Source organism: Pagrus major, chromosome 2, assembly GCF_040436345.1.
Source record: "Pagrus major chromosome 2, Pma_NU_1.0".
NCBI lineage: Eukaryota > Metazoa > Chordata > Actinopteri > Spariformes > Sparidae > Pagrus > Pagrus major.
This window is the reverse complement of record NC_133216.1, coordinates 1,527,999-1,554,394: the sequence shown is the minus strand read 5'-3', so window position 1 is coordinate 1,554,394 and position 26,396 is coordinate 1,527,999. Positions and strand designations below refer to the sequence as shown.

At 40.7% G+C, this 26,396-nt stretch overlaps 3 protein-coding genes across 8 annotated transcripts; 2 read left to right on the top strand and 1 right to left on the bottom strand.

Annotated features, from left to right (window-relative positions):
• Nucleotides 1–77: 77 nt before the first annotated feature.
• chp2 (calcineurin-like EF-hand protein 2) lies at nt 78–15,814 on the top strand. 2 transcript variants are annotated; one of them, XM_073482776.1, is made up of 7 exons: nt 78–687; nt 2,562–2,634; nt 2,767–2,847; nt 4,214–4,338; nt 4,450–4,511; nt 5,827–5,949; nt 15,336–15,814. In XM_073482776.1, exons 1-7 carry the CDS (start codon nt 621–623, stop codon nt 15,402–15,404), a joined length of 600 nt encoding a protein of 199 aa, XP_073338877.1. In that variant the 5' UTR covers nt 78–620; the 3' UTR covers nt 15,405–15,814. The 2 variants fall into 2 exon arrangements, with proteins under 2 accessions (XP_073338877.1, XP_073338886.1); XM_073482785.1 differs by lacking the exon at nt 15,336–15,814 and adding an exon at nt 6,425–8,031.
• cox7a1 (cytochrome c oxidase subunit 7A1) lies at nt 9,144–16,598 on the bottom strand. The gene is made up of 4 exons (XM_073482794.1): nt 16,496–16,598; nt 12,306–12,392; nt 11,417–11,501; nt 9,144–9,356 (listed from the first exon to the last, which is right to left on the bottom strand). Exons 1-4 carry the CDS (start codon nt 16,508–16,510, stop codon nt 9,298–9,300), a joined length of 246 nt encoding a protein of 81 aa, XP_073338895.1. The 5' UTR covers nt 16,511–16,598; the 3' UTR covers nt 9,144–9,297.
• On the top strand, nt 15,368–26,366 carry rnaset2l (ribonuclease T2, like). 5 transcript variants are annotated; one of them, XM_073482763.1, is made up of 9 exons: nt 15,368–15,429; nt 19,284–19,483; nt 21,879–21,946; nt 22,101–22,158; nt 23,272–23,339; nt 23,519–23,632; nt 23,874–23,922; nt 24,069–24,143; nt 26,013–26,366. In XM_073482763.1, exons 2-9 carry the CDS (start codon nt 19,310–19,312, stop codon nt 26,199–26,201), a joined length of 795 nt encoding a protein of 264 aa, XP_073338864.1. In that variant the 5' UTR covers nt 15,368–15,429; nt 19,284–19,309; the 3' UTR covers nt 26,202–26,366. The 5 variants fall into 5 exon arrangements, with proteins under 5 accessions (XP_073338864.1, XP_073338859.1, XP_073338842.1 ...); XM_073482758.1 differs by lacking the exon at nt 15,368–15,429 and adding an exon at nt 16,646–18,284; XM_073482741.1 differs by lacking the exon at nt 15,368–15,429 and adding an exon at nt 16,646–18,284 and having other exon boundaries at nt 18,553–19,483.
• Nucleotides 26,367–26,396: the final 30 nt, after the last annotated feature.

Genomic DNA, 26,396 nt, shown 5'->3' with positions numbered 1-26,396 from the left:
GGTCACCTAGAAAAAAACTTTTTTTGTCACCTAGAAAAAAAAATCACTTGTTTTCAACACGTGTTTATTTTCACCTGGAAAAAAAAAAAAACATTTTTTGGGTCACCTAGAAAAAACTTTTTTTGGGGGGGAAAAAATTCAGTCGGCTTTTTTCACGTGAACATTTCTTTCCCGTCAGTTCAAGTCTTTAACACAGGACAGAAAAAAATTCAGATCAGACTTCAGGAAACAAAATGTCTTCACTTGTCCCTCAGGGCTACCGTACATTATTTCCGATGCTTTAAAGTAAATGTTGCTGATAATACTTCTGTACTTTCACTCAGGACTCTCACATCTAGACAACCTCTTAAAAACTTAAATCTGACTTGTTTATGACTTGTAGAGTCTTCATCAGTTCATATAAATGATATTTTTCCATCTTGTTATTAAAAGTATAAAACCACAGCACTCATCCAGCTTCATGGTGTCAGTGTGTCTGTTTCTGGATGCTCATTGGTCAGTGCCTTCCTGTTACAGTAGGTGACTTGTGATTGGCTGAGCAACATGTCCATCACATCTGTGACGCAGACAGAAAGAAACAGTCAGTCGGTTGAAACAGAAGTCAAACAGCAGCCGGCAGGATGGGCTCCAACAGCTCCAGCATGAACAACATCCCAGACGCCCAGCAGCTCATGAAGGACACTGGATGTGAGTTCACTCTTTCTGTTTTTCCTCCTTCTGACAGTTCAGAGACAAAGATGAGAAGTTTGATGAGTTTCTGGGGAAACTGAGAGAAGAGAGGACGGATTCCTTCTTTAACATCAGTAATCAGTTTATGAACACTCAAAACATTTCTTAAAAGTTTTAATCAAGTCTGTTACTTTATTCATACCTGACCTTCATCCTTCTGCAAACTGGAGTTAAAGTTTATTTGAGGACACACAAACATCACTGACTGTTGGCAGCTGTGACACATGAAGCCACAGCCGTCCTGCTGCAGCTGCATCTCATTTAACAGTTTGATATCACATTTATTGTTTAATGGAAATATGAAGGCAGTGTAAAGTATTTATACATTTTATATCATCACAACTGTGTGGTTCATTACCTGCTGCTGAAGTTTAATTGGAGTTAAACTTTCATAAACACTAAAAATATCCCTCATTAATGGGTCGTTTACATTCAGCTGCTAACGAGGAGAGTTAACAGTGACGAGCAGGAAACATCTCGTGTAAAGTTCACGTTATTTTTAGTGTGTGTGGAGGTTAATCCACCTGAACGGTCTTAATACTTCATTTCTTACATTAGTGTATTTATATTTCTTATTGTAGTATTTGACTGTCTGTTTAAAGCAAATATGTAAAGTACTTTCAAAAGAAGGAAAAATAGTCGGGATGTATATATCTGACAGATGAATTATCGGCCCTATACTGGAAAATTTACATTATTGGTTTTCATATTGGCTGAAAAAAATCCATATCGTCCCTAAAACAAGGATTAAAAAAAACAAAAACATAATTGAATTTTTTATTCAAACATTTCTTATAGTGTCTTTTATTAAAATAAATAAACATGTTGAGTAAAATTCACATACTGACCCGTTCTGGAGCTTTGGACTGCGTCACACAGCCTTCATCAACACGTAACGACGCCTCGTACTGCAGAATAATCTCTGTGTGATCATCAGAGGAGATAATAACTGACAGCATAAACAAACTGTGTGTAAACTGCTGCTGCGGCCTCAAACGGCATCTGGTGCAGAGGACGGTGTGATGATGTGGCTGAAAGCTCCTGAACACGAGAATAACTGGACCCGTTTCTACGGCCCAGCTAGCTTCACCTCAAACTGAAGAGTGTGTGTGTGTGTGTGTGTGTGTGTGTGTGTGTGTGTCTGATAAGCAGCGCAGTGACTGTTGGTAAACTCATTAGTGTCGTTCCTTCTGCTGTTTATCTGTGTGTGTGTGTGTGTGTGTGTGTGTGTGTGTGTAAACGCCCTGAACTTTTCACACCGATACACACACTGTGGAGGCTGTTAAAACACACACACACACACACTCTCTCTCCTCCTTTTTCTTCTTCTTCTTCTTCTTCTTCTTCTTCTTCTTCTTCTTCTTCGTCTTCTTCAACTCACTAAATTGAGTGATTTTTAAAGGGAGTCTGGTGACTTTCTCGACGGGGCAACATGTATTTGTAAAAGCAAGTGTTGATGCAAGAAGCTCAAACTCGCCCGATTCTTTCAGTAATGTCGCCGTTTCTTCTTCTTATTTTGAGATAAATCCCAAACGTGACTTTTTACACATCAAGAGCAAAAATGAGGAAAATGACCAAAAATCCAAATCACTGGTACAAAAAACTTGTTGTAGACTTTAAAAAACAAATCATCTAAAGTTAGAAGTTATCTGAGTAAATGAGACGTCTGTCCTCCGTCCTCTGTCCTCTGCTGGTTACATTCAGGCTGCAGAGCTGCTTGTTAACACTGAATATCGTAGCTTCGGTTCTGACGGTGTTGGTGAGCTGCAGAGAGGACCGGACCGGTCCGAACTGCTCTGTGATGGGTTGTTGATTCATGTTCTGTGTTTCAGTCTCTGCTGCCCACATCGTCCGTCTGTACGAGAGGTTTGAGTTTCTGGACAAAGACAACACGGGACATCTCAGGTTAGTGGACGGACCGACCAATCGGAGGGCGGGACAATAGATCATGTAAACAACAGTGTGTGTAATAAGGTGTAATATGGTGTTTTAAGTTCAGTGGATGTGTGGGGTTACTAAAGGTCGTCTCTCTCTCAGGCCGGAGGATTTAGAGACGGTCCCGGGCTTGGACATGAACCCCATCGGAGACAAAATCATCGGCGCCTTCTTCCCTCCCGGGTACAGCAGCCTGCTGGTGTTTCTCTGTTCGACTGGACGACCTTTGACTTCCAGTCAGCAAACTGTTACTTCACATTAACACTGATTATGTTGCAAAGCCCAGCAGAGCGTTCTGTTAACTTTCAACGCTGCCAGACGGCCTTTGGTTACAGATTTCTTCTTTTGTTTCATTAATGGAAAAAACATTTCTCCTAAAATGTTTTCTCCTGGAAAAAAAGAAAAAAACTTGCGGTTTCACAAATGCAAAAAAAAAAAAATCACGTCAATGTCTCCAGAATTTCTGTAGACTATTTTTTCTCATGGAAAAATTTATTTTGGAGAATTTCAGGAGAGTCGGGGATCAGGGGATTTTTTTTTTTTTATGTGTGAAATGAAGTGTTTGTTTTTGCAGGGAAAGAGTTTTTACAGGTGAAAAAAAAATCTGGAGAATTTTTTTTGTTAATGTGAGAAACAGAGAGATTTTTTTTATTTTTTTTTTTTAAAAAAGTCCTAAAAATGTTCATGAGACAAAAGAAATTTGTTTGAAATTAAGTGATTTTTTTCTCTTTTAACAAGAGAACAAAATATTGCGGGAGATTTTTTCTTTCATGGTTGAAACCAATGAAGAAAAGCAAAACATTTCTTTCCGGAGTATTTTTGTTTTTTTTCTTTCATGTGTGAAACCAAGTGAATATTTGTTTTTTGTAATACTCACTTTGACCACAAGAGGCTGAAGTGAGTAGAAACATTCACGTTCTCCTCCAGGAGGTTGAACTTCTCTGTTCCAGTGTGTCAGCAGGTTTTGTTGCGTTATCATCATGTGTTTGTTTTGGAGAGGTATGTGTCATAATTCATTCTGTTTCACACACAAAAAGAAATTCTCCTGATTTTTTCCCCCTCTTTTTAAAAAACAAACAAACAAAATGTCAGTTAGTTTTATACTGACAAAAAATTCTCCTGGGAAAATCTTTTTTTCACACATGATTTTCTTTTTTCATGTGTTCACAGATGGAAGAAAAATGAAGGAGCTTTGATAAATTATCTTCGCAAAAAAAAAGTTTTTCCCACCAGTTCTCGGGTCATAAACAGGAGACACAGACTGGATGACCTGCCTCAGGGCTCACCAACAGTTTCCATCACAGAGAACATTTCAGTTTTTGTGTCATTGTTGAACCACAAAGCTGTCTGAAACAGAAACACAGATCAGAGCAGGATCACATGAAGAGATGTCTGCAGATGAAGAATTTTGTGAACATTTAACAAGCTGTCACGTAACTGCAGTTCTGAGCGTTTGGACTTCACAGCAGCAGCATTTAGCAGCGTGTCGTGGTATATCCTGTGTTTGTTAATCGTGCTGAACAGGAAACATTTCCCTTTTCTCCTCCAGAAAGGAAACACTGGACTTTGCCTCCTTCGTTCGGATTCTGGCTCATTTCCGTCCAGCAGACTCCAACCGAACCAGAGACGGAGCCCAGCAGGAGCCGGCCAACAGCACCACCAGCAAACTCAGATGTCAGTCCAGTTTAGTTTGTTCTGCTTTTTATTTCTCTCATCGACTCGAACAATCGAACAATTCTCTGAGAAAATGAATCTCCGTCTGTCCGTCTGTCTGTCTGTGTTCAGTTGCTTTCCAGCTGTACGATCAGGACAGAGACGGAAAGATTTCCAGAGACGAGCTTCTTCAGGTAACGGTTAAACCTGTCGCTATGCACAATATTTAACTACATTACCCAGAGTCCTCGCTACGCAAAGAAAGACTACAACTTCCACAAAAAGTCTGTACCTTGCCAGTTCACTCACGTAGTCGGGTGTAGTCAGTTTTACATTTTACGTTCAAAAGCTCTCTTAGCTTTTAGCGGAATAACTGAACAAAATAAACTCACAAAATCTCACAAAAGGACATTTTTTCCTCACGAACAGGAAAAGATAAAACAGTACTTCGTCTGACTTACTGAACTAAGACGGGTTTAATCAGCTTGTTAACTCATCGTAAAACACACTCATTACTAAATGAAACTCACTAAAACTTAGTTTGCTGTTAATGAGCTAATTAGCTAACAGTAGTTAGCTGGAGCCAAGGATAGCGAGCAAAGAGCAGCAGCTGTTTGTTACTCAGATGGTTTGCTGCTCCCTGTTTTTGGATGTTTTGGATTCTGGTCTTATTTTACAACTTACACCATTAACAAAAAGTGTAGACCATAGAAACCTCTCGACTGTCTGTCTGTGTGATCAGTATTTTACAATACAATATTTTATTTTTTAGAAAAAACATTTAGGAGAAAAACATTGTTTCCCTTTTTTCAGGAGAAAATCACATTTCAGGAATTTTTCTGGAATTGTGAAAAAATAGTTAAATTAGTTTCTTTAGCCTTAAATTATTTTAGTGTTTCATGTGTGAAACTGTGTGAATTGTTTTCTTTTTTTTTTTCCAGGAGAAAAACAAATTTCAGGATTATTTTTTTTCATGTGTGATAAAGAGTGGGACATTTTCTCCAGATGTTTTTTATTTTTTGCATTTGTGAAACTGCTTGGATTTTCTTCTGTTTTTTTTGTCCAGGAGAAACAAAAAACTCAGGATTTTTCTATTTGTGTGACAAACCGAGAGATTTGGAGAATGGAGATAACTGCGAACACTTTTGGAAAGTCTCCTCAAAGGCATTCAGTATAATTATTTCAGACTTGTTGAGAAAGTTGCACGACATCCAACACCTCACCTAACCCTTTAAAGCTTTCTCTTAGGCAACCAAACTACTGGAATCAATAGAAATGACAGAAAGATAAAATCATGTATCGTCTGCATAGAAGTTAACCGATATGTCTGCTGATTATGTAAGCAAGTAAATAGAGAAAGAAACGGGCCTCAGAATCGACCTGAGATTCACCACAAGTTATTTTTGGAGATGCAGTAATGAAGCGTCTGCAGAAAAATGTCTGTCAGAGAGTTTTGAACTACTCGAAAGCTGATGTGATCACTGATTGGTCGATGACTGTGACTCGCAGGTGTTGCGGTCGATGCTGGGGCTGCAGGTGACAGAGGAGCAGCTGCAGTGCATCGCTGAGCGAGCCATCCAGGAGGCCGACGCTGACAAAGACGACGCCATCTCCTTCGACGAGTTCAGGAAGGTGAGACGGTCGACTGAACCTGACGGTTAAGAATATTAATCTGAATATTCCTGATAACAGATGTGTGTCTGTTTTTCCATCACTTTATTTAGCATTTAGAAAAGTAAAACTAGTGCTGTGAGGATGAAATCTTTAAACAATGAAATCAAACTGTGCAGTTATAAAGCAAGAAAATAATTCTGGTATATACTTCATAAAGATTGATAAAATACAAATAAGCTCATTTCTTTTGCATACAAATGTGTTTGGGAAACATAGACGACACAAACAAACAGCTTCAAGTGTTTCCAAATACTGAAGTACTAAAATATTATCAGATGTACTCAGAAAAAATATGCATTTTTAAAGTATTTTAAATGTTCAAAATATTAATGAAAAAATATTCTATATTACATCAAACACACGCTAAGTTCTTAACCGTGTATGGTCCTAAAGGGACGTAATGAAACTTAAAATTATTTTCATTTTGTTTTAGTCACTGGAGAAAGTGGACATCGATCACAAGATGAGTATTCGCTTTCTGAGGTAAAGACTTGACCTGCTAAGATTTGGGGATTTTCTCATTTGCGTTGACAAGAAGACGATCAGTCGCTTGTTCTCTTTCTAAAACCTTGAAGAGGAGACAATGATGGAAATGAAACGAGGACAGAAGAGTGAGACCACGGAGAAAAAAGACTTCAGTTCAAGATAAACTTTTCAGATCAGCATTACGGCAAAGATCTGTGTGATGAAGTCCTTTCTGCTAAGTCTGTGAGAGTTTGCGTTGACTGTTAACGTGCAGCCCAAACATGACACATCAGACGCCATTATCTCTCTACACCTGAGATCCTAAGATGGCCGCCGTTTGATTGACAGCTCATTTGAGCAGATATGCGCTTCTACGCCCGCCCTAGAGCCTACAACAGCCAACGAAGAATCGCATAGACAAGAGACCAACCCTCTCTTCTTTCTCCTCTCTCCTGAGCCTCTTACACACCAGCCTCCGGATGATTGACGCATCATGTAGCCAATGAGATTCCAGATCCAGTAATATATAGTTTATATCAGTTTTTAAAGCCCTAAACTTGGAAATTATGCAAGTTTATATATGTTATGCAATGTGCTCTTTGAGGAGGCTGTTTGTCCACCTCAGCTCTTGTTTGACTATTTTAAATGCACAAAGTTATTGTGAATAAGGAAATAAAGAACTGTAATGAGTTTAATGCCCCTGTTCCTCTCAGGCAGAGGTATTATAAGGTCACAAAATTGCAATTTTTTTGCCAGGCAGCTGAATATTTCCTCAGAAAAACATGTATAAAGTGTTTATTTTCAGTGATATTGTTATTAAATTTGAACTTGGACCATGTCAGACTATATGATGTGGACCCATTGTGGTTTCCAGCTGATAGGGGCAGTTACAGCTCATCTACAGGCTGATTTTTGCATTAAAATATTTAGATAAATAAATAATTCAGCGTGTTCAAACTCCTATCGATCAATGACGGAAGCACTTGCAAAGATTATGAAGATTATGTCCCTTTGTGGGAAAAAAAAATCAGTTTGTAACTTTTCTAAAGAGCCCAAAACCAAGTCTGTACTCGACTGGGATGGATGTTTAGGATGATTTTATATAAATTTCCAGGAATGAGAACAGGTTAACACAGGAGATGAAAAATCAGAGGATCACTAAAAGTTCCCAAAGACTACGAATATTAAAAATTTCATGACAAACTATCCAGTAATTGCAGAGACATTTCAGACAACCCTGGAGACACACCGCTCGAAAATATTAGATCTATTAGAGGCAACATTTCTGTGTGTGAGATAAGAAGTGAACCAAGCAGGCAGAAATTAAAGGGCAAGTTCATACGAGTACCAAACCGTCACTGTGTCGCTTCAGAAAAGTCTGCAGCTTCAGCAGGACAACAGGGCTGTTCTCTGTGACAGAGACTAGTGTCAGGAAGTGAACACGGTCAATAATCAAAAGTAAAGAGTTTGATTTATGCTCGTTGAATGTAAAGGTTTCATCTGTCCACCTGCAGCGAGGCGTCTTTGTGAGAAACATTCTGTGCAACTAATCCTAAATAAAAACCTTTAAACTGACATCTTGTATCAGAGTTTTCTTTCCCCTTTTTTCTTTGAATCTATCAGCAGTTTTCTTCTTGAGATCACAAACTGGACTTCTGGGTTAGAATTTACTTTCCCACATCCAGCGCCAGTGCAAATATTGCCTTTTTGAATAATTACAAACTGAAGGAGTTGTTTGCAGCCCTGGAAGCTAATCATTAATATGATTATTATTCTAAGTTGTATTCCAAAGAAAACAGGTCGTTAAAAGCTCGTCAGTGCAGCCTGATTATCATTTCCTAAATCTGACTGTGAGGTCCTGTGTGCTCTGGTGGATGATTCATTTCAAGCAAGTCAAATCAGAAGTTCGTCATCCTAAAGTTAGTCAGTGTTAGTTCATCTTGAAAGTGTTGCATGGAGTTGAGGTCATGACTCAAAGCTCGTTGGACGGCAACTGTTGCCTAAAATACAAGATTTCTCCTCACCGGAACAACAAGGAAAAACCAAACCCGACCGAAACTGCGCCGCGATTAAGTGATTTTTGTTTGATAAAGTTGAAGACCTAAATGTATTTTTATTTTAGCCCGAGAAATCATTATTACAGAGTGTTTTGTATTATTCCCGCGTTCAGACCACTAGGTGGAGCCATCGCTCAACATTTTCTCTGCCTCTGTGTGACACATCTGGAGAAGATCACAAACATTGCGTTAACATCTTCCTTACATCCGATTTTTAAAACAGGAAATGCATTAAAAGATCAAAAAATAACATAATTTCTCGGTGTCCTGACTACCAGCTGAAGTAGGCCAGTGTCTCTCTTTGTGTGAAGTCAGAGCCACGAGGACTGAAGCTCTGCAGATTTTCCTGTTGAGTAAACCTTTCAGGGCGTTTGATTCATCGACCTCGTCCTCTCTGGCTGAAGACCAGTCCAGACACATGGAGGAGGACACGGTCCAGAAAGTTCAAAAACCTTTGTGTGATTCTAAAAGAAAACTCAACGCCTGCTGAAATTTAAATGTGATCACTGCACCACCCAGCGAGCACGCCGAGCGTCCCAAATCAAACATACCTCACAGTGTGAGCAGCTGCGGGGTCTGGATGAAATGTTCAAGATGGATGAAGAAATAAAAACTCTGCAGGCGCTCAGGTTAAAGTTTCAACTTTTTTTTTCACATATTCATTGTTGCCATAATGAAAGTAGGACGGCTGGTGATAAAATCAGATGTACACATCAAACATTAGCGTCAGACGGAGCAGAGCCTCGTTCTCCAGGCGATAGACCGAGCCCGTCTGATTTCTCCTCTATTCTTTCTTCTGAGGCATCGAGGCGAAGAGCAGCCAGTAACAGGAGTAACAGACTCCTGCGGAGGACAAATCACAAATAACAGACGAGATACGACATTCATTCATCTGAATTACTTATTTTCAATTCAATACTTTTCAGTCAACAGGCAACATGAACTCAAGGCTGATACCCGTACGTACAGCCGCCGTCAAAAGTTTACATCCACTCGTAAAGAACGTGAAGTTTGGTTCAATAATTTAATTTATTATAGGTCTTCTGAAAACGTGACCAAATCTTAACTGGATCATAAATAAACATACAGTAATTGTTGTAATATTTGGTTAAATGTCTCTGGGACATTTTCACCTCAGTTAGCTGCTTTTGATATCCGTCCTCAGCTTCTGGTCGTCCTCTGGATACATTTTTAACCGAGAATCGGTGAAGTTCAGCTCGTTCTTTGTTTCTTCAGCACAGTCCACATGTTCTCGATTAGGTTCTGTCAGGACTTTGGGAAGGTCGTTCCAAAACCTCAGTTCTGGCCTGGTCTCTCCCAGCAGCTTCTCATTCATCACAGACTTTCTTTTTGGTGTTTTTTGGTTGACTCTTGACCATCAGACCAGTTTTCTCTCAGCAGCAGGTGATAGTTTGTTGTCCAGATGATCTTGGGACCTGTAACTGCTCTGAAATGGCTCCAGGTGACTTTCCTGACTTGTTCAAATCAATAATGTGCTCGTTCAGATCAACGCTGAGCTCTTTGGACTTTCCCATTGTAGTGTTTGTGTCTGTGTCAGGTCACCAGCTGTTATCAGTCAGAATCAGATTTGGTCACATTTTCAGAAGACCTATAATAAATTCAGTTATTGAACCAAAGTTCATGAATGTTTTTGTGCTCCGCTCGTTCATCACAGAAACACGAGAGCTGTAGAAGTCATTGGAAGTGAACTTCTTTACGAGTGTCTGTAAACGTTTGACAGCGACTGAACCTGTGAACAAAATAACGACAAAGTGTGTTTCAATCACAAATCACCTCTGAACATTTCTGCTGCTTTTGACTTTAAAAGAAATACCTGCTGTGTATCTCAGCTCACCTCTAGTGACCAAATGTAACTAAGACCATTTACTCAAGTACTTTACATACATTCGTATATACACATAGAGAGAGAGAGTGAGAGCTGAAGCCCCGCCCCTTCCTGTTCCCCTAATGGACCTTATTGATCAGAGCTTTGTCTGTAGTGATGCAGAGAGACAGGTGATGTACTGATCCTGTTTGAATCTCACAGATGATGTTTGTCAGTCTGTCATCAGACGGTGACGTCATTATAAAGACGTCACAGCCGACGGCGTCGTCAGTGACGTCGTCTCCTGACTGAAACATTGTAGAGCTGCTCCTGTATATGAGCAGCTCACAGAACTGAACCAGAACCAGAACTGCAGTTGTCAATATGAGCAGATTTGTTGTGATGTTCATCTTGTTTACAAGCTTTTTCTGTACCAAAGTAATATTTTAACAGGATATCTTCACTTTTACTAAAGTATGACTGTGAGTACTTGAGCCAATCAGTGACGGCGAGCTGTTTGTTGGCTTGTTCTGAAAAGTTACAGAAGGTTTTCTGACGGTGTTCGATGATGAAGCGACGCCACATTAACAGCTGATCGCTCCGTGTCTTCCAATCAGACGGCTGTGTTTGTACAGTTTGAGCGTCTGGGAACTTTTCGCGAGGTGATCTGGTGACTTCAGTCTGTCAAATACGTACACAAACACATCGAGATGAAAGCAGAACATGTGGGTCGCTGCATCTTTTCATCTTCTCCACCCGCAACTGAAGCAGCACGTCAGTGCATGTGTTTCTAATTCGGACAAAAAGCTCAAAATTCCTTCTTTGGGTTTCAAGGATGGTGTTTTTTTCCTGGCTGGTTTGTGGAGAATCAGAAATCAAAAGATATCCTCTCGATGTGTCAAAGTACTGCGGCTGACTTTATCCTCAGCTGAACTTCTAGATACATTTTCTTTGGGATTTATTTCTCACAGTGTGATCGTGTTTGGAAATGATGCTGGGAAAAATCCGACCCTTCACACTGACATTAATAATGAAAAAAGAAACATCCTGTTTGAGTTTATTGTTATATAATTGTTACCTGTGAGGGTTAACGTCATGGTCGCCCGGTAGAGCACGACGTCCGCGGTTCCTCCCTTGATGTGGACTGGCAGCCCGTTGTCCGCCTGTAACCATGGAAACCACATGGGCAAATCAAAAAACAGTTCACGCTATCGTGTTAGCACGACGCCCAATTTGACATGGCAGCCAGACCGTGTAATAAGAACGTTGTGTGACGACCCGAGGGCCAAAAAGACTTTTGAGAGTCGTCGCCTCGTTTCACTTTCACACTCTGATCCACTCGATAACATTTTTGGAAAGTGTGTTTGGTTTCCACTAAGGAGCAGCTGCCACGAGAACGCTGCGCCGCCATTACTGAAGCACCGTGTGGCAGTGACCCTGTCTCCAGGTCCTGACAACCTGTTTTCCTTCTGCTGCTTTTTCCATTAAAGTTATAAAAGCTTTTTCTCGGGAATTTGGCTTTTTCTGGTGCAATGCAGACAAGTCACGCAATGTTTGTTTCAGACTGTTTCTGGTCTTGTTGCCTGGTGTTGAGATGCCAAACCCCCACAGAAGGATCTCAGATGTGCAGAGATGTGTGAGCTCCACGTCGAGAATAAAATAACAAACATCAGTGTTTATGAAATATTATGATGATTAAATGACCTGGAACAGCAAACACGACCATCAGCGAACAGACTGATATTTTTAATTAGTTATTATTAATGTCTGTGCTCGGGTCCGATCACGTGTCACATATAAATACATTTATAAAATAATATCTCATCGTGAATCGTTCTGCGGTCTCTCTGTCACGCGCCGCCACCGCACGCTAACAAAGATCTTCAGGCCAGCGGGCGCGGGTGTCGCACCGTGTTTGGTATATTGGCGTGTATTCCCCTAACTCCGGCTCTTCACTGCTGTGTTACCTGGAAGAGTTTCTGAGCCTCGGGGACTTTGTTCCTGAGCCGTCTGGCCGAGCTGCTGAAGGCCCGGCTGGCCAGAAGTGGAACTTTCTGAAATCACAAAAGAAAAAAATACAAGAAGTTAAATTTAGGATTTAGGCTTCAGGACAGAAGGGAGAGAACGGGAGAGGAAACGGTTTAAAGGAAGAGTTCAGCTGAAGGAGTTTCTTGTCATCTTCAATCTGAGCCTCCCACTGCTGTTTCTGGACAGAAGATCTGGTCCAGATTCAGTGTTCCCTACTTTTTTCTCCGCCCTTAAATGTTCCAGCATGTTTCCACGTCTGTTAACTGGCACTATCCTTTTCACTTCACTGGAACTGAGCAGCAACCATCACATTTTGTTTGTTTGTTAGCGGTTTTCCAGTGAACGCTGCCTGTTCCACGGAAAAATGTCTCAAAAAAATCAGGGTTTTGTCCTCTAATGTCTCGTTTTGTCCACAACCATTAAATATTCAGTTAACTGTCCCAGAGGAGACCAGAAGACATTCACATGTAACAAGCTGACAGCAGAGAGTTTAAACGTCCTTTCCTTAAAGAATGACTCAAACTGGTTAACTGATTATCAAAATAGACGGTGAATAATCCAAACGCTAACGGCTAATCGTTAACCTGGCACGTCTGTTTATTCCTCTGGACTTTATTTCTCTTACTGGCCCTATTTTCTGTTGACTCTGTTTAATACAAACTCAAAACTTCCTTCATGATTATTTGATAAAAGTCTGTAAATTAAATATAACGTACTTCCTGCAGCACTAATTTCATCAGTACAGTCATTATCATTTGAAACTCAACACTTTCTTCTTCCCTTTATCAGTAAGTACGTTTCATCTGTGACCTGAAACACCAACAGCTGATTTTTTATACACAAAACAGTTTTTTGCTCTGATTTTTTCAATCATTTTGATAAAATAAAAACCAGTGATAAAGTTTATCTGTTGTGTTCCTGTTTAACATCACACACAATAATTTAGCTCATCGTCTTTCAAAACCTTCGACACCACCTCAAACTGTGCATGATTTCCTCTCTTCTTTCATTGCATTTGTCATATTTGCCTGTAATTTTTTATACAATAGTTAATCTGATTATTAGAAATAAATATTTATCACATTTGTCAATTTTTCCAAGAGGACTATTGAAATCGAGTCCAGCAGTGAAACCGTGGAAACACGCTGTGATACTACGAGTTGTGATGTCAGGTGAAAGGAGAAGAGAAAGTCACTGATATTAGTCTCAGTTCTGTTTTTCCCAGGCTGCTGTCAGCTGGCGGATCGGTACCAGGTGTGGTCGGTCTCACTGTGTCACTGAAACCTCGCTGTGAGTTTGTTCACATTCTGATCTGAAACTAACTCTCTGTTCCTTTTTCTTGGTGTTGGAGCGCTGACAGCTCTGGTGCGTTTGGCCCAATTACTTTCACATTAGGATACAATCATGTGCATTGTCAAAATGTCCCACAGCTGTAAACACAACACACTTATTTGGGTTTTTCTCTAAATGGATCTGATCACAAACAGTCTGGTGCTGATTAATGTGGCCTGGAACAACAGGAAGAGTCCGTCATGTGAGGCTGCACTGCTACAGCAGGGCTTGGAGCTAGATGCTAACATAGACATGCTAACATGCTGATGTCCAGCAGGTATCATGTTTACCATGTTATTATAATAATAATAATAATAATAATAATAATAATAATAATAATAATAATAATAATAATAATAATAAACTTTATTCATACAGCAGCTTTAAAAACAGAGTTTACAAAGTGCTCCGACAAGAAGAAGACAATAGGAAGACGACAAAAAGACAGTAAGAAGACGTAGATGAGAAAATGGAGGAAAGAAGATAGTTTACAAATTGTATCCGACCGAACGGCTCAAATTCTGATCGTGAAGTCATTTTCAGGGTTTTGTGTTCACCGTTTTACAGAAGCTAGAAATTTCTCTGGCGAGCAGCTCTCGTCTGACAGGCGCCATCTTTGTGTCCAACATCTAGTTCTTCTATATAAACCTTTGAATGTGGCCCGGTAGGATCTGAGGGTGAGGACAGGAGGTCCGTCCACAACCACACTCGTCTCAACTCTTTTCGAGCCGAGACTGAGGATTTGTACAAACAGCCGTCCACATGTTGAACACAGTGTAACTCTGCTGCTTGTCTATAAGGAGGATGTTTTATTCTGAAGGTTCAGCCTTCACTTCCTCCTGTGATCCCGACTCTTCAACAGGCAGCAGCTGTCTGTCGCTTTAAGAAAGCTGCATGACTCTTTAACACTCCGCAAAGGTCACGTCAGGTAGCTGCAGGCACGACTGGCACGACCGGCAGCCAATCACAGCCTCTGAAACTGACACTTGAACCAATCAGGAGGCAGAGAAGGAAGAAGGCTCGCTCAGTTCTGTGTGTGTGTGTGTGTGTGTGTGTGTGTGTGTGTGTGTGTGTGTGTGTGTGTGTGTGTGTGTGTGTGTGTGTGGAGTCTGTTTACAGTCAGCTGGTGAAAGATCCTCACTAACTGAGGTCAGACGTGATCTTCAGTCGGTCTATATAAACTTTATTTCATATAGATTATTATTTATATTTTACTGTTATTATTATTTTATTTTAATATTGTTTTTATCTTTTATTATTTTAACTATTTATTTTATTAGTTAGCCTCTAAACCTGTTTGTTTTATTATCATCAGTTTTTTTTTCAATCACTTGTAGAGCACATTGAATTACATTCTGATTTGTTTGAAAGGTGTTTTATAAATAAAGATTGATTGATTGATTGACATATTAATCACTATTTTATTAACATTCAACAGCTACAGCTCCGATGAGCCATACGACGGAGATCATTACATCATTTGTTTTAGGAAGTGGTTGTGGTGCTCTTTACTGCAGAGAAGAAGAAACTCTTATTTTGAAACAAACATTTTATCTTTCGTACAATTACATGTTTATTTTCATCAAGTTTCTATGACTGAGTATTAAAATTAGAGTCTATTTGCTTATTTCTTTCAGACACTGTCGAATAAAAGTCTTAAAATTGTTGAGAAGAACAGAAAGTTTTCTACAGTGAAGACCATGTGACAGTCAAAAGCTCCAGCAGAGGCGGGTAAGTGGACCTCCAGTCACGACACGTGCATCATGTTTTCAGAAAGACAGAAGAAGAACTTCTTCTTCTTTCACTTCAGTAAAAGTACAACATTGTGAAAATACTCCATTACATTACAAATCAGTCGTGCACTTATTATTTAAAGGCCCCATTTTCAGGTTCATACTTTTATTTTGGCAGCGACGAGAAAATGTTTACATGTTTTAATGTTTTTTAACATTAATACACGATTTGGCAGATTACTGTTCGGATTACTAAACAGTAATGGAAGAAGTAATATTAAAATACTCTGTTACAAGTAAAAGTCCTTTTTACTGATGTAAAAATAACAAAATGTGCTTAAAGTAACAAAAGTAAAAATACTCATCAGGCTGTTGGTGTTATAATCAGTCATCAGTAATGTAACTAAGTACATTTACTCAAGCAATGTACTTAAATACAGTTTTGAGGTACTTCCATTTTCTGCTACTTTATACTTTCACTCCACTACATTTGTCATTACTTTAGTTACTAGTTACTTTACAGATTACATGCTGCATCAGAGCCAAAATTAATTTATTTTATCAGCAGTCAGATAAAAAAAAACACACTGTACATTTACTGTGTGTGTGTGTGTGTGTGTGTGTGTGTGTGTGTGTGTGTGTGTGTGTGTGTGTGTGTGTGTGTGTGTGTGTGTGTGTGTGTGTGTGTGTGTGTGTGTGTGTACGTGCTGAGCTGCATTGTGCCGCTGACAGCAGGTCACAGTCATGGCCGACAGGTGAAGCGAGGACAGCGGGTCATGTGAGGCGAGTCTACAGATCATATAACAGCATGAACACACACGGCGGCTCGGCAGCAACACAAACACAAGAACATAAAACACCACTTCAGTGAAAGTGTGACACTTCTGTCCTACACAACGGTACAAAGGTCAGGCCTCAACTCACGCTCCTGCCGCACAAACACGCAGCTTCTCGCCTTCTGTCTGCGCCTGACTTCGTGTTTCGTCGCCTGAAATGATCCTGAAGCTTCAGAGGAGAACAGACAACACAGAAGGAGTTAGAGGAAGAAGAAGAGTTGTAGTTACCAGCAGGTGGTTCATGTCTGTGGCCGTTTGTGTGTGTGTGTCGAGCTGCTCTGCCTCGTTTCACCCTGACAAGGACATGCGCACACACACACACTTAAAAACAACACACACACACACACACACACACAGTATCAGTGTGTCTGAATCTCAGCCAAACTACGATCTGCTGGAGAGGCCAAACTGTGTGCGCCCGCCTGCCACCCGGCACACAGGAAACAAACAGACCTCCTTAGTGAAGCTTTAAAAATCTGATGTCACATTTAAGTTCATGCACGTTGTTTGTGTGTCTGCAGAAAAGATGCAACACAATAAAACTGAAGTGGAGACTCAAGTATGAGCAGCAACGTGTAGTTTAAAGAGGCTCTGTGTAACAATATGAGGTCATTTACACTCATGAATCACTTAGTTAGTGACCATTAATGAGCAGATTACAGATTACATGCTGCATCAGAGCCAAAGTAACTAGTATCTAAAGTAATCAAATACATGTAGTGGAGTAAAAAGTACAATATTTGTCTCCTAAATGTCATGGAGTGGAAGTATAAAGCAGCAATAAATGGAAATACTCAAGTACAAGTACTTTAGAAGAATTATACTTTATGTATTTTCCTGAAAATGGCAACTTTTTAATTAAAAATCACACAAATAATTTTCATTTAACATTAATATATATAAAAAAACTGATTTAATAATTAACATATTTAATAATATAACAACGAGATCTTCGTTCCGTTTTCGTGCACGGCAGGTGATCACGTCCACAATCCGCCGGCTCGTGAGCGAGAAAGAGAAGAAACGACTGGAACTGTTGAACAGAGATAACGAGGACGCTGAGAAGGAAAAGGCTAAATATTAACTGAAAATATGACGACAGGGGATGCAGCTTCTGAGATCTGATGTCCTTTTGTTGTAGCTCAAAGACTTGACAAAGACTCTTGAAGATATAATTACATTGCTTTACTATTTCTGTTTTTAAAGCTGAGCTGAGCAGAGAAGCGTCGAGCAGCTCTCTGCTAAGATTGATGGAGTATTTCCTCTGAATCAGACACAGGAAACCAAAAAGAGACAGATGGTGGAAATATTAGGCTGTGACACAGACAGCTGGTGTTCAGTGGAAGTCTGATGATGTTTTTCTGCAGGGAATGAAAATATTCACCTTGTGTACTAATCCTTATTTACGTTGCTCAGTTGTCCAGTTCTGTCCAGAGTCAAAGAAAATAAGCTTTATTTTGAAATGCTTGTATTGTTTTAAATGTTGTTGTTTAAAGTGAGTGAAACAAAGACGCAACATATTTTTAATTCTGTTTTTCTCTTTGCAGGATTCACAGCGTCGATGTAATGTGCCCATTCGTGTCTATGTAGGATTAATAACTGGAAACTCTGTTTTCCAGCCGTACGTCCGTGATGACAGAGCAGCTTCTTTCCTCCAGTCACCCTCAAAATTATTCTAATTTTAAGAGTTATCTGACACCGAAAAGTCGAAATCTGATTAAGAATAACTGCATCTTCTCACTGTTGCTCATGAAGATTATCTGTAGGTCAAACGTACTATTTAGTGCGTTTAAACAGCACAAAACAACATTTCAGATCGTTGTTAGTTTTGGTCTTTTCTCTTCCTGACACCTGTCAGGTGTGTCGGGGCTAAGAGGAAGAGCTTACTGCCTCTAAATGTGTTTGCATGAACACACATTAGTTCGGTGCCAACAGTCTCAGTTCCACTTCTTGTTTTCACTGAAGTGAACCGAGAGAAGCGTGGACAGCAGCTCAGTGCAGCAGCAGCAGCTCTTTGGTAAGTTGGATCAAATATTTCCTCTGAATCAGACGAGAGTCACAGGAAACTCAAAAGAGACCAATGGAAGAAATATTTGGCTGTAAAACAGTCAGACTGCCGCAGAGTTCAGTGGAAGGCTGATGATGATTTTCAGGGAATGAAAATATTCAATTGTTTATGAATAACTGGCTTGTATCTGTTGCCGAGAGATTCAAAGGAAATGAGCTTCATCTAGAAATATTTTTACTGTTTTAAATGTAAGAATATTTGATTGTTTAACTTTCAGAAAGCCTGACGGGATAAACAGCCCCCATGAAGGCAGTCAGACCGCACATGAAGTGAAGTCAGTAGTAACAGCCCCAGACTCCCTTCACATATCGCATGATTTCAAGAGTTGTTGCATCATGAGGAGAAATTTAACAATCTCTGTGAACAGCTGCAGTGAATCCTAAATCATTGGTGCCTTCTTGTAAATTTGGCTTCAAATACAAAACATTAAGATGTTTCTCTCCTTGTAAAGTTTGTCAGTTTGTCGCCCATCGCTGTAAAAGCCCGTCTGTTTTTTGTGTTTAATGCGTCCTGTCAATATGTTAGAAATTGAAATTAACAGTAGATTATCATTATATTATTATTGCAATGTATGTGTTAAATAAATAATATCTTATTCATATATTAACAATGTAAATAAATGCTCCTTTATGATGCCACATAGTTTCTCTATTATGTTTTTTTTTATTATTATTATGTTAAATCTGTTAAATATTTAACATTTTCCACAAAGTTAACTGACTAGTCCTGGAAGAAGTACTCGTTAGGTACCACTATAAATACAAAAATACTTCATTACCAGTAAAAATCTTGCTCAAGTCAAAGTACACAAATATTCTCAGCTTCATTTAGTTCAAGTATCCACAAATAAAGTACAAGATGTACTCAAAGTACCTGAAAGCAGTTTTTTCGTGCAGTACCTGAGTAAATATCCTCCGGTTGATGTTTTATTTTTTAATTATTGATCAGAATCATTTGATCGGATCGTCGAGGAGATGTGGAGCTCGGTGCTGCTCGGTCTGTTCCTGCTGCAGCTTCCTGACTACACCTGCACACAGGAAATACACAGGGAGGACTACAAATATGGCCGACAGGGAGTGGAAAAGAAGCCGTTTTGCTCCTGGAAGTGCATCCTGTTAACTCTGCAGTGGCCCGGAGGGTTCTGTCAGGTGAGCATCATCATCATCATCATCATCATCATCATCATCATCATCATCATCATCATCATCATCAAGTCAGGCATCAGAGGAAGAGATGAATTTATGAGTTGATGAGATAATTTCACACGTTTCCTACAAGCTGTTGACAACTAGGAGACATTAGTTTCTGAGAAGCAAGAAAGTAGGAGGTAAGGAAGGAAAAGAGGAAACAGGAAAGACCTTAGGAAGTAGGGAAGGGAAGGACAGAGGTAGATAGTGAAGGAAGGGAGAAGGTGAAGAAGAGGGAAAGAAGAGATTGTGGAGGATAAAAGGAGATGAGGAAAGAATGGGAAACCAGGAGGAAGTAACGGAAAGGAGGCAGAATGGAAGGAAATGGAGAAGGAAGGAAAGGAAAACAGGATATAGTGAAGGAAATGAGAAGGAAACAAGGAGGTACTGTAGGGAAGTAAAGGACAATGTTGAGAGGGAGAGCTAGGTAAGGAAGTAAAGAAAAGGGATGGAGGAAAGGAGACAAGGAAGGAAAAAATGTAGCGGGTCAGAGGAGAAATGAGGAAGGAAAGGCAGTGAAGGAAAGGAGCAGGTAAGAAACTGAGTAAAGGAAATGAAGAGGTAATAAAGGAAAGGAGGATGCAGGGAAGGAAATTAAGATATATGGAAAGAAAGGGGGATGTAGGAGAGGAAATGAGGGTGTAAGAAGGAAATGAGGACATAAAGGAAGGAAAGTAGGAGGTGAGGAGGGGTGGGGAGGGAATAAGGAGGTATAGAAGGAGTTATTAGGTTAGAAAGAAAAATAAATGAAAGGAGGAGGTATGTAAGAAAATCATTAGGTAGTGAAGGAAGGGAGGAGACAAGAAAGGAAACCAGGAGCGAATGAAGGAAAGGAGGAGTTAGGGAAGGAAAGGTAAACGTTGAGAGGGAGAGCTGGGTAAGGAAGAAAAGGAGAGAGGTGGAGGAAAGAAGGAGACAAGGAAGGAAAAAATGGAGAGGGTTATAGAAGGAAAGGAAAGGAAGGGTACGAAACTAAGCAAAGGAGTACAAGGAAATGAAGAGGTAGTGGGGCAGGAGATGGAAGGAAATGAGGATGTACGGAAGGAAAGTAGTAAAGGACAGAAGGTGATACGGAGGAAGTGAAGAGGAAGGAGATAGAGACAGGGAAGTAAAGGAAATCAGGAGGAGATACAGTAGGAATCGACTGGGTCGTGAAGGAAGGAAGGAAGGATGCAAAGAAGGAGACAGGGAGGTTTGGAAAAGATTATTTATTTCCCAGATCTGTCTCAGTTTGACTTTCCAGTGAAACTGTTGATGGACAGATGTTGTCCTGCTGTGAGGAGTTTGTTTATCTCCTGTCGTAATGAAAAGCAGCAGACAAACAAAGAAATTCTCAGTTCAATCTGAAACGATTCCTGCAGACCAACAGTGATTAATGTGTCGTCTTTTGTCTTCATGTCTGAGATAAACAACCTCACTAACATATCACGCATGTCTGGATACAAAAGATCTTATTTTTAAGGTTGAAAACAAAAGAAAAAGAAGATCAATCAAACACTACATTTACATTTGAAGAAACAAGGAAGGACATAAGGAGGGAGGGAAGGCAAGGTTAGGAAGAAAGGAGGCGATAAACATAGGAAACAAAAAAATAGGGAAGTAAAGGATGAGGTAAGCAAGGAATCAGGTGGATAGGGAAGGAAAAGAGGAAGCGGTAAAGGAAAGAAAAGAGGAGGTTAGAGGGAAATGAGGATGTAAACAAGGACATGAGGAGATAAGGAAGTAAAGAGGAGGCGAAAAAGGAAAGGAGGAATTAAGGGAGGAAAAGAAGAGGTACAGAAGAAAAAGTGGGAGGCTGGGAAGGAAAAGAGGAGACAAAGAAGGAGATGATGAGGTAGGAAAGGGAGGCTGGAAGGAAATAGAGGAAAAAAAGCAAATGAGGGGATAAGGAGCAAGGAGGGAAGAAAGAGGAGCAGAAGAGGAAATGAGGGAAACAAGTGGAGGAAGTGAAGTAAAGGAGGCGGTAAAGAAGGGAACAAGAAGGTAGAGAAGTAAAGGAAATGAGTGGATAGGGAAGGAAAAGAGGAAGTAGTGAAGAAAGGGAGGAGTAAAGGAAAGACAAGAGGAGGTTGGAAATAAATAAGAATGTAATGAAAAAATAAACAAGGAGATAAGGGGGCAAGGGGACAGGTAAAAGAGGAAAGAGGATATAAGGAGGGAAAGAAAGAGGTGGGGAAGTGAGGGAGGAGGTAAGAAAGAAAAGGAACTGAGGAGGCAGCGAGGAAGGAACAAAACAAGGACGTGAAGGAAAGGAGGACACAAGGGAAGGGAAGGAAGTCAGAGTCCTGCAGTGAAGTTAATTCTGTTAATAACAGATGACATCACCTGTCATCATCTGTCCATCTGTCTCCTGCAGTCTTTGGACAGTGAGACTCTGTGCCAGATCCCTCCGAGCATCAACAACTGGACCATCCACGGCCTGTGGTACGTATCAGCTGCCGGGCTTCATTAACACTCTTTATTGTTCCAGCTGCTTCAGTCTAACTGGGTCAGATTCTGCTGAGGAGAAACTCAAGTTAAACACGCGGTTTGTTTTCCACTCGTACCGTCTCCTTCCATCTCGTCTTTGTGCCTGCAGGCCTCAGAAGGCGTTCGGCTGCTGCAACTGCTGGCCGATGTTCAAGTCAGACGTCCAGGTGAGTCCGGTCCGCTTCAGCTCACCTGGTTACCTGAGCCGTCCAACACCAGGGGGACGGGTTTGAGCTGTGTTTCATCAGGAGTTGGGACTGCTGCTGGTATCATGTCACAGCGTTCATCACATGGAGAGACAGCAGAACAAATTATTTGAGATCCAGCACAGAAACATAAGTGAAACACAAACACATTTGAATTCAAACTTCCTGATATTAGTGTTTTTTTGGCGTCGTGTCGGCTGATGTTGCTCGTTTTTAGCAGCAGTTTAAAGATTTCTTGACTAATTGAGGTGTAAAAAGACACATTTATGATCAATTGAAGAATATGCCATGAATTCAAAGATCAGCTTGTAAATAACTTTTGATATTTGGGTCTTTCCACTTCAATTCACCCAAAATTCAGAACTTTTCCCAGGTCATGTCACTGACTTTGTAAAAACATTTGCAAAGCACAAAGACTTTGCCTGGTTTCTGTCCGTGTGATACCTGCTGAGACTGTTTTTCATTTGGTTCTGGACATTTGCAGGTTGCTGTTCTGTGTCTGAACAAATGTATTAATCTTAGCTCCTTATTTCATAATGTCAAACTCTCTGACATCAACAACAACGATCGCACTTTTTAAATATTTCTTATTATACTGCAGTAATCAGCCCAAACCTGTTTGAGGCTCAGACTTACTTTATTGATTATTCAGTGCTGCTAGTTGATTATGTCACAAAATGAATTCACAGAGTTTGACACTGTGAAATATTAAACCTGCACTGAGCTACGAAATTAAGATTAATGTTGTGTCCCGGTGCACAGAACAGGATGACATTACCTACACAGAGCTACTCTGATTATCTGGATATTGTTGCTTACACTAGATTATTTGTTCAGACATTATTTCTGATTACACAATCACAAAAATATGTTTTAAATCCTGTTAATCAGCAGCTGCTTGGCTGCACCGTGGCTGGTGATCATTGATGACTGATGATTCGTCCTCGAGTGGCGAGTTCACTCGGTTTTTCAGGAGAAATGAACGACTGATGAAACACAGTTTTGATGCCACATTTTAAAAAGACACTGTATCTGAGGCTGAGAGCTGATTGGCTGATGTTCCCCGTCTCCCAGGAGCTGGAAGCACAGCTGGATGAACTCTGGCCTTCTCTGCTGGCCATCAAATCCAGCTTTCACTTCTGGTAAGAAATGTCATCAATATCTGAAAACAGTCCCCGACCGCTGCTCCATTTCCTCCTGACGGTTTGTTACAGGAAATGAATTTGTGCTTGATGCATCTGTAACAGACTGCTGATATTTAACAAGAAATCTATGAACTGTATGTTGTATTAGTATTAATCTGTGTGTGTGTGTGAGACAGGAGAGAGGAGTGGGAGAAACACGGTGTGTGTGCAGCGTGTGTCGAGGGAATGAACTCTCCACTGAGATACTTCCAGATCTGCCTCAAACTGAGAGAGCAGTTTGATATCTACCAGTTAGTGCACACACACACACACACACACACACACACACACACACACACACACACACACACACACACACACACACACACACACACACACACACACACACACACTCTCTAAATCTCTCCCTTCATTGCTTTCACTTCACGTCGCTGTTGTTCAGATCATCACAGTGAATCATCGCTCCTGTTCATATATACACAATAATTCTGTTTGTGCTGGAGAAAGTACAGTTTGGCGTTTCTCCTGCAGGTGGCTGCAGGACGCTGGTATCACTCCGTCCTGTGATCGACTCTACAAGGTGACGACACACTGAGTTTTCATTAAATCTGATCCTTTCGCCCCGTTTTCACCTGCTGCTCTGGTTTACTGTAGAACTGCAGGTGGAGGAGGAGCTCCTGCGTTTGTGTTTCGCTATGTGAGAACGTACTTCCTGTGTGTGTGTAGGTTGCCGAGGTCGACGAGGTCCTCGCTCCACATCTGGGTGACAAACATGAGATCCAGTGTGTGACGGACAGCAAGGTCAGATCTGTGTCTTTCTCGATACGTTACTCTGCTCGAGTTGTGTCCGATTACGCTAATTCAGTTGCAAACATGTTTCATTTTTACTATAACTCCTTCACAATAAAAGCCCCCTGTTATTTAGTCACTTAAAAAGCTTTTATTATGAAGCAGCATCACAGGAAACGTTGTGTTTTCAGCCGCAGTAACTGGACACGACTCCTGAACCAGCTGAAAGTGAACACATGAAGCAGTGAAACACAGCAGATGCAAACTTTCGATTGCTTTTTAGAATGTTCACATTATCATAGCGTCATCTTATCGTCCCGTCAGATCAGCAGAAATATTAACTTTAGGCCGAATCTTCATTTTAAAGCCTTAATCACCTAAAACGGATGAAGTGCTGATGTTATGCTGCGTCTCCATGTCAGACAAGTTCTCATTACAAGGTCCTCGAGCCTGTTGACATTTTAAAATGTGAAGAAAAAACGTCCCGAACTTAAAGATTTTCTGTTTTACTGTAATAAAAGAAAAGCAGCAAATATTCACACTGAAGAAGTTGGACCCACTCAAGGTCTGGTAGACAACAATAATCAATCACACCCGACACACAGCAAACACCAGTGTCTCTGTTTGGTAGGTTGGTTTGGATAGCTCGTTACCCTTAATAAATGAAATCATCATTTAAAAACTGCATTTTGTATTTTCTCAGGTTATCTTTGTCTGATATTAAAATGTGTTTGATGATCTGAAACATGTAAGTGTGACAGAAAAGCAAAAACAAAAGAAATCTCTAAGGGGGCAAATACTTTTTCACAGCACTGTGTGAATGTAACAATAATCCTGGTTTCCAGCCACTTCACATGCATAACTGTAGCCAGATGAAAACCTTTAGATGGTCGAGTTAGACGTTTGTGGCTCCCCGAGGCCGCCAGTCTGATAAAACAGCAGAGTGTTCACACCAAACAGAGACACTGGTGTCTGCTGCGTGTCGGGTATGATTGATTATTGTTTATGTTAAACACTGATGGGTTGCTGAGGGACCTCGCTGAGCTGCTGTGTTCCCACAAAACAGTACAGACATGACTTCAGACATGATCATTTTAGATGGCGGTTTCCTGCATAGCATAGAGTCAATACAATAAATAAATAATACGAGCGCTATCGGCACCAAATCCTCAGACAGCACACACAAACAGTGACATGAACATGGTTTCTGTACGTCAGTTTGTCCGGGTGCTGTTGCCGTACCATCTTCAGCCCTTTTCAGAGATCACGTATGAATCCTGGATTTTTTTCGTCCTATAAGATGCTGAAGACACGACCTCTTTCCACATTACTGTGGTTTGGTCCTGTAACGTTGCTTTGTGGGACATTTCCCTTTTATTTGACGAGTGAAGGATCCGATTAGCTTTACAAACATGGGACGGAGATGAGATCTACTGTCTGCTCCAACTGAAACACAGAGCTGATTTTCTTTCTGGTAACATCTAAAAAAGACCAACAAACACTTCGCTCCAGGGGTGCAGTGTTTGAACCCTTAACTAACCTCTTTGGCATGAATCTAAACTACAACTCATCAATCCCAGATGTTGATGTTGGTCAGACAGTCGGTCTGTGAGTCTCTTCAAAACCTCTTCAGTTTCACTAAAAAGTCCAGAAGTGACTTCCAAAGAAATGTTCTGGCTGAAACCACCAACACTTTGTTCCAGATATCTGAACGTCAACAGTCGTTCTGATAACGTCTCACTCTGGACCAAAGTGTTGGTCTGAGCTCACTTCAAAACTCTGGCAGAAGAACGAGCAGTGGGACGAGCAGCAGAGATAAGAAGGTATCCTACCAGTGTTCGCCGCTGTGTTTCACTCTTCTCCCTCCTCTTCCTCCCTCAGGGCAGAGAGGTGTGGTTTCAGGTGAAGATCCCTCTGTCTCGCAACCTAACTCTCGGCTGCGATCACCTGGGCGACGATGACGGGTCCGGCCCAGGACGGAGGTGGTCCCCGGGGCACCCCTGCCCTCCTGACGTCCCTTTCTACTACCTCCCCATCGACCACGAGCAGCCGACGCGGCCCTGCGGCTAACGGAGCCTCCACAGCAGCTTCCAGCGAAGCGCTTCAGACCCTGAATGTGTGATGTTAAGATTTATAGGTGCGATTGTTGTCGAGGAAGTGTTACTGAACAGCTTAACAGAGAACAAACACAACACGCTCTGAACCAATAAATAAAGTTACAATTTGTTTTTCCAACTGGTGAGTCTTCCTGTGGCTCTGAGCTCA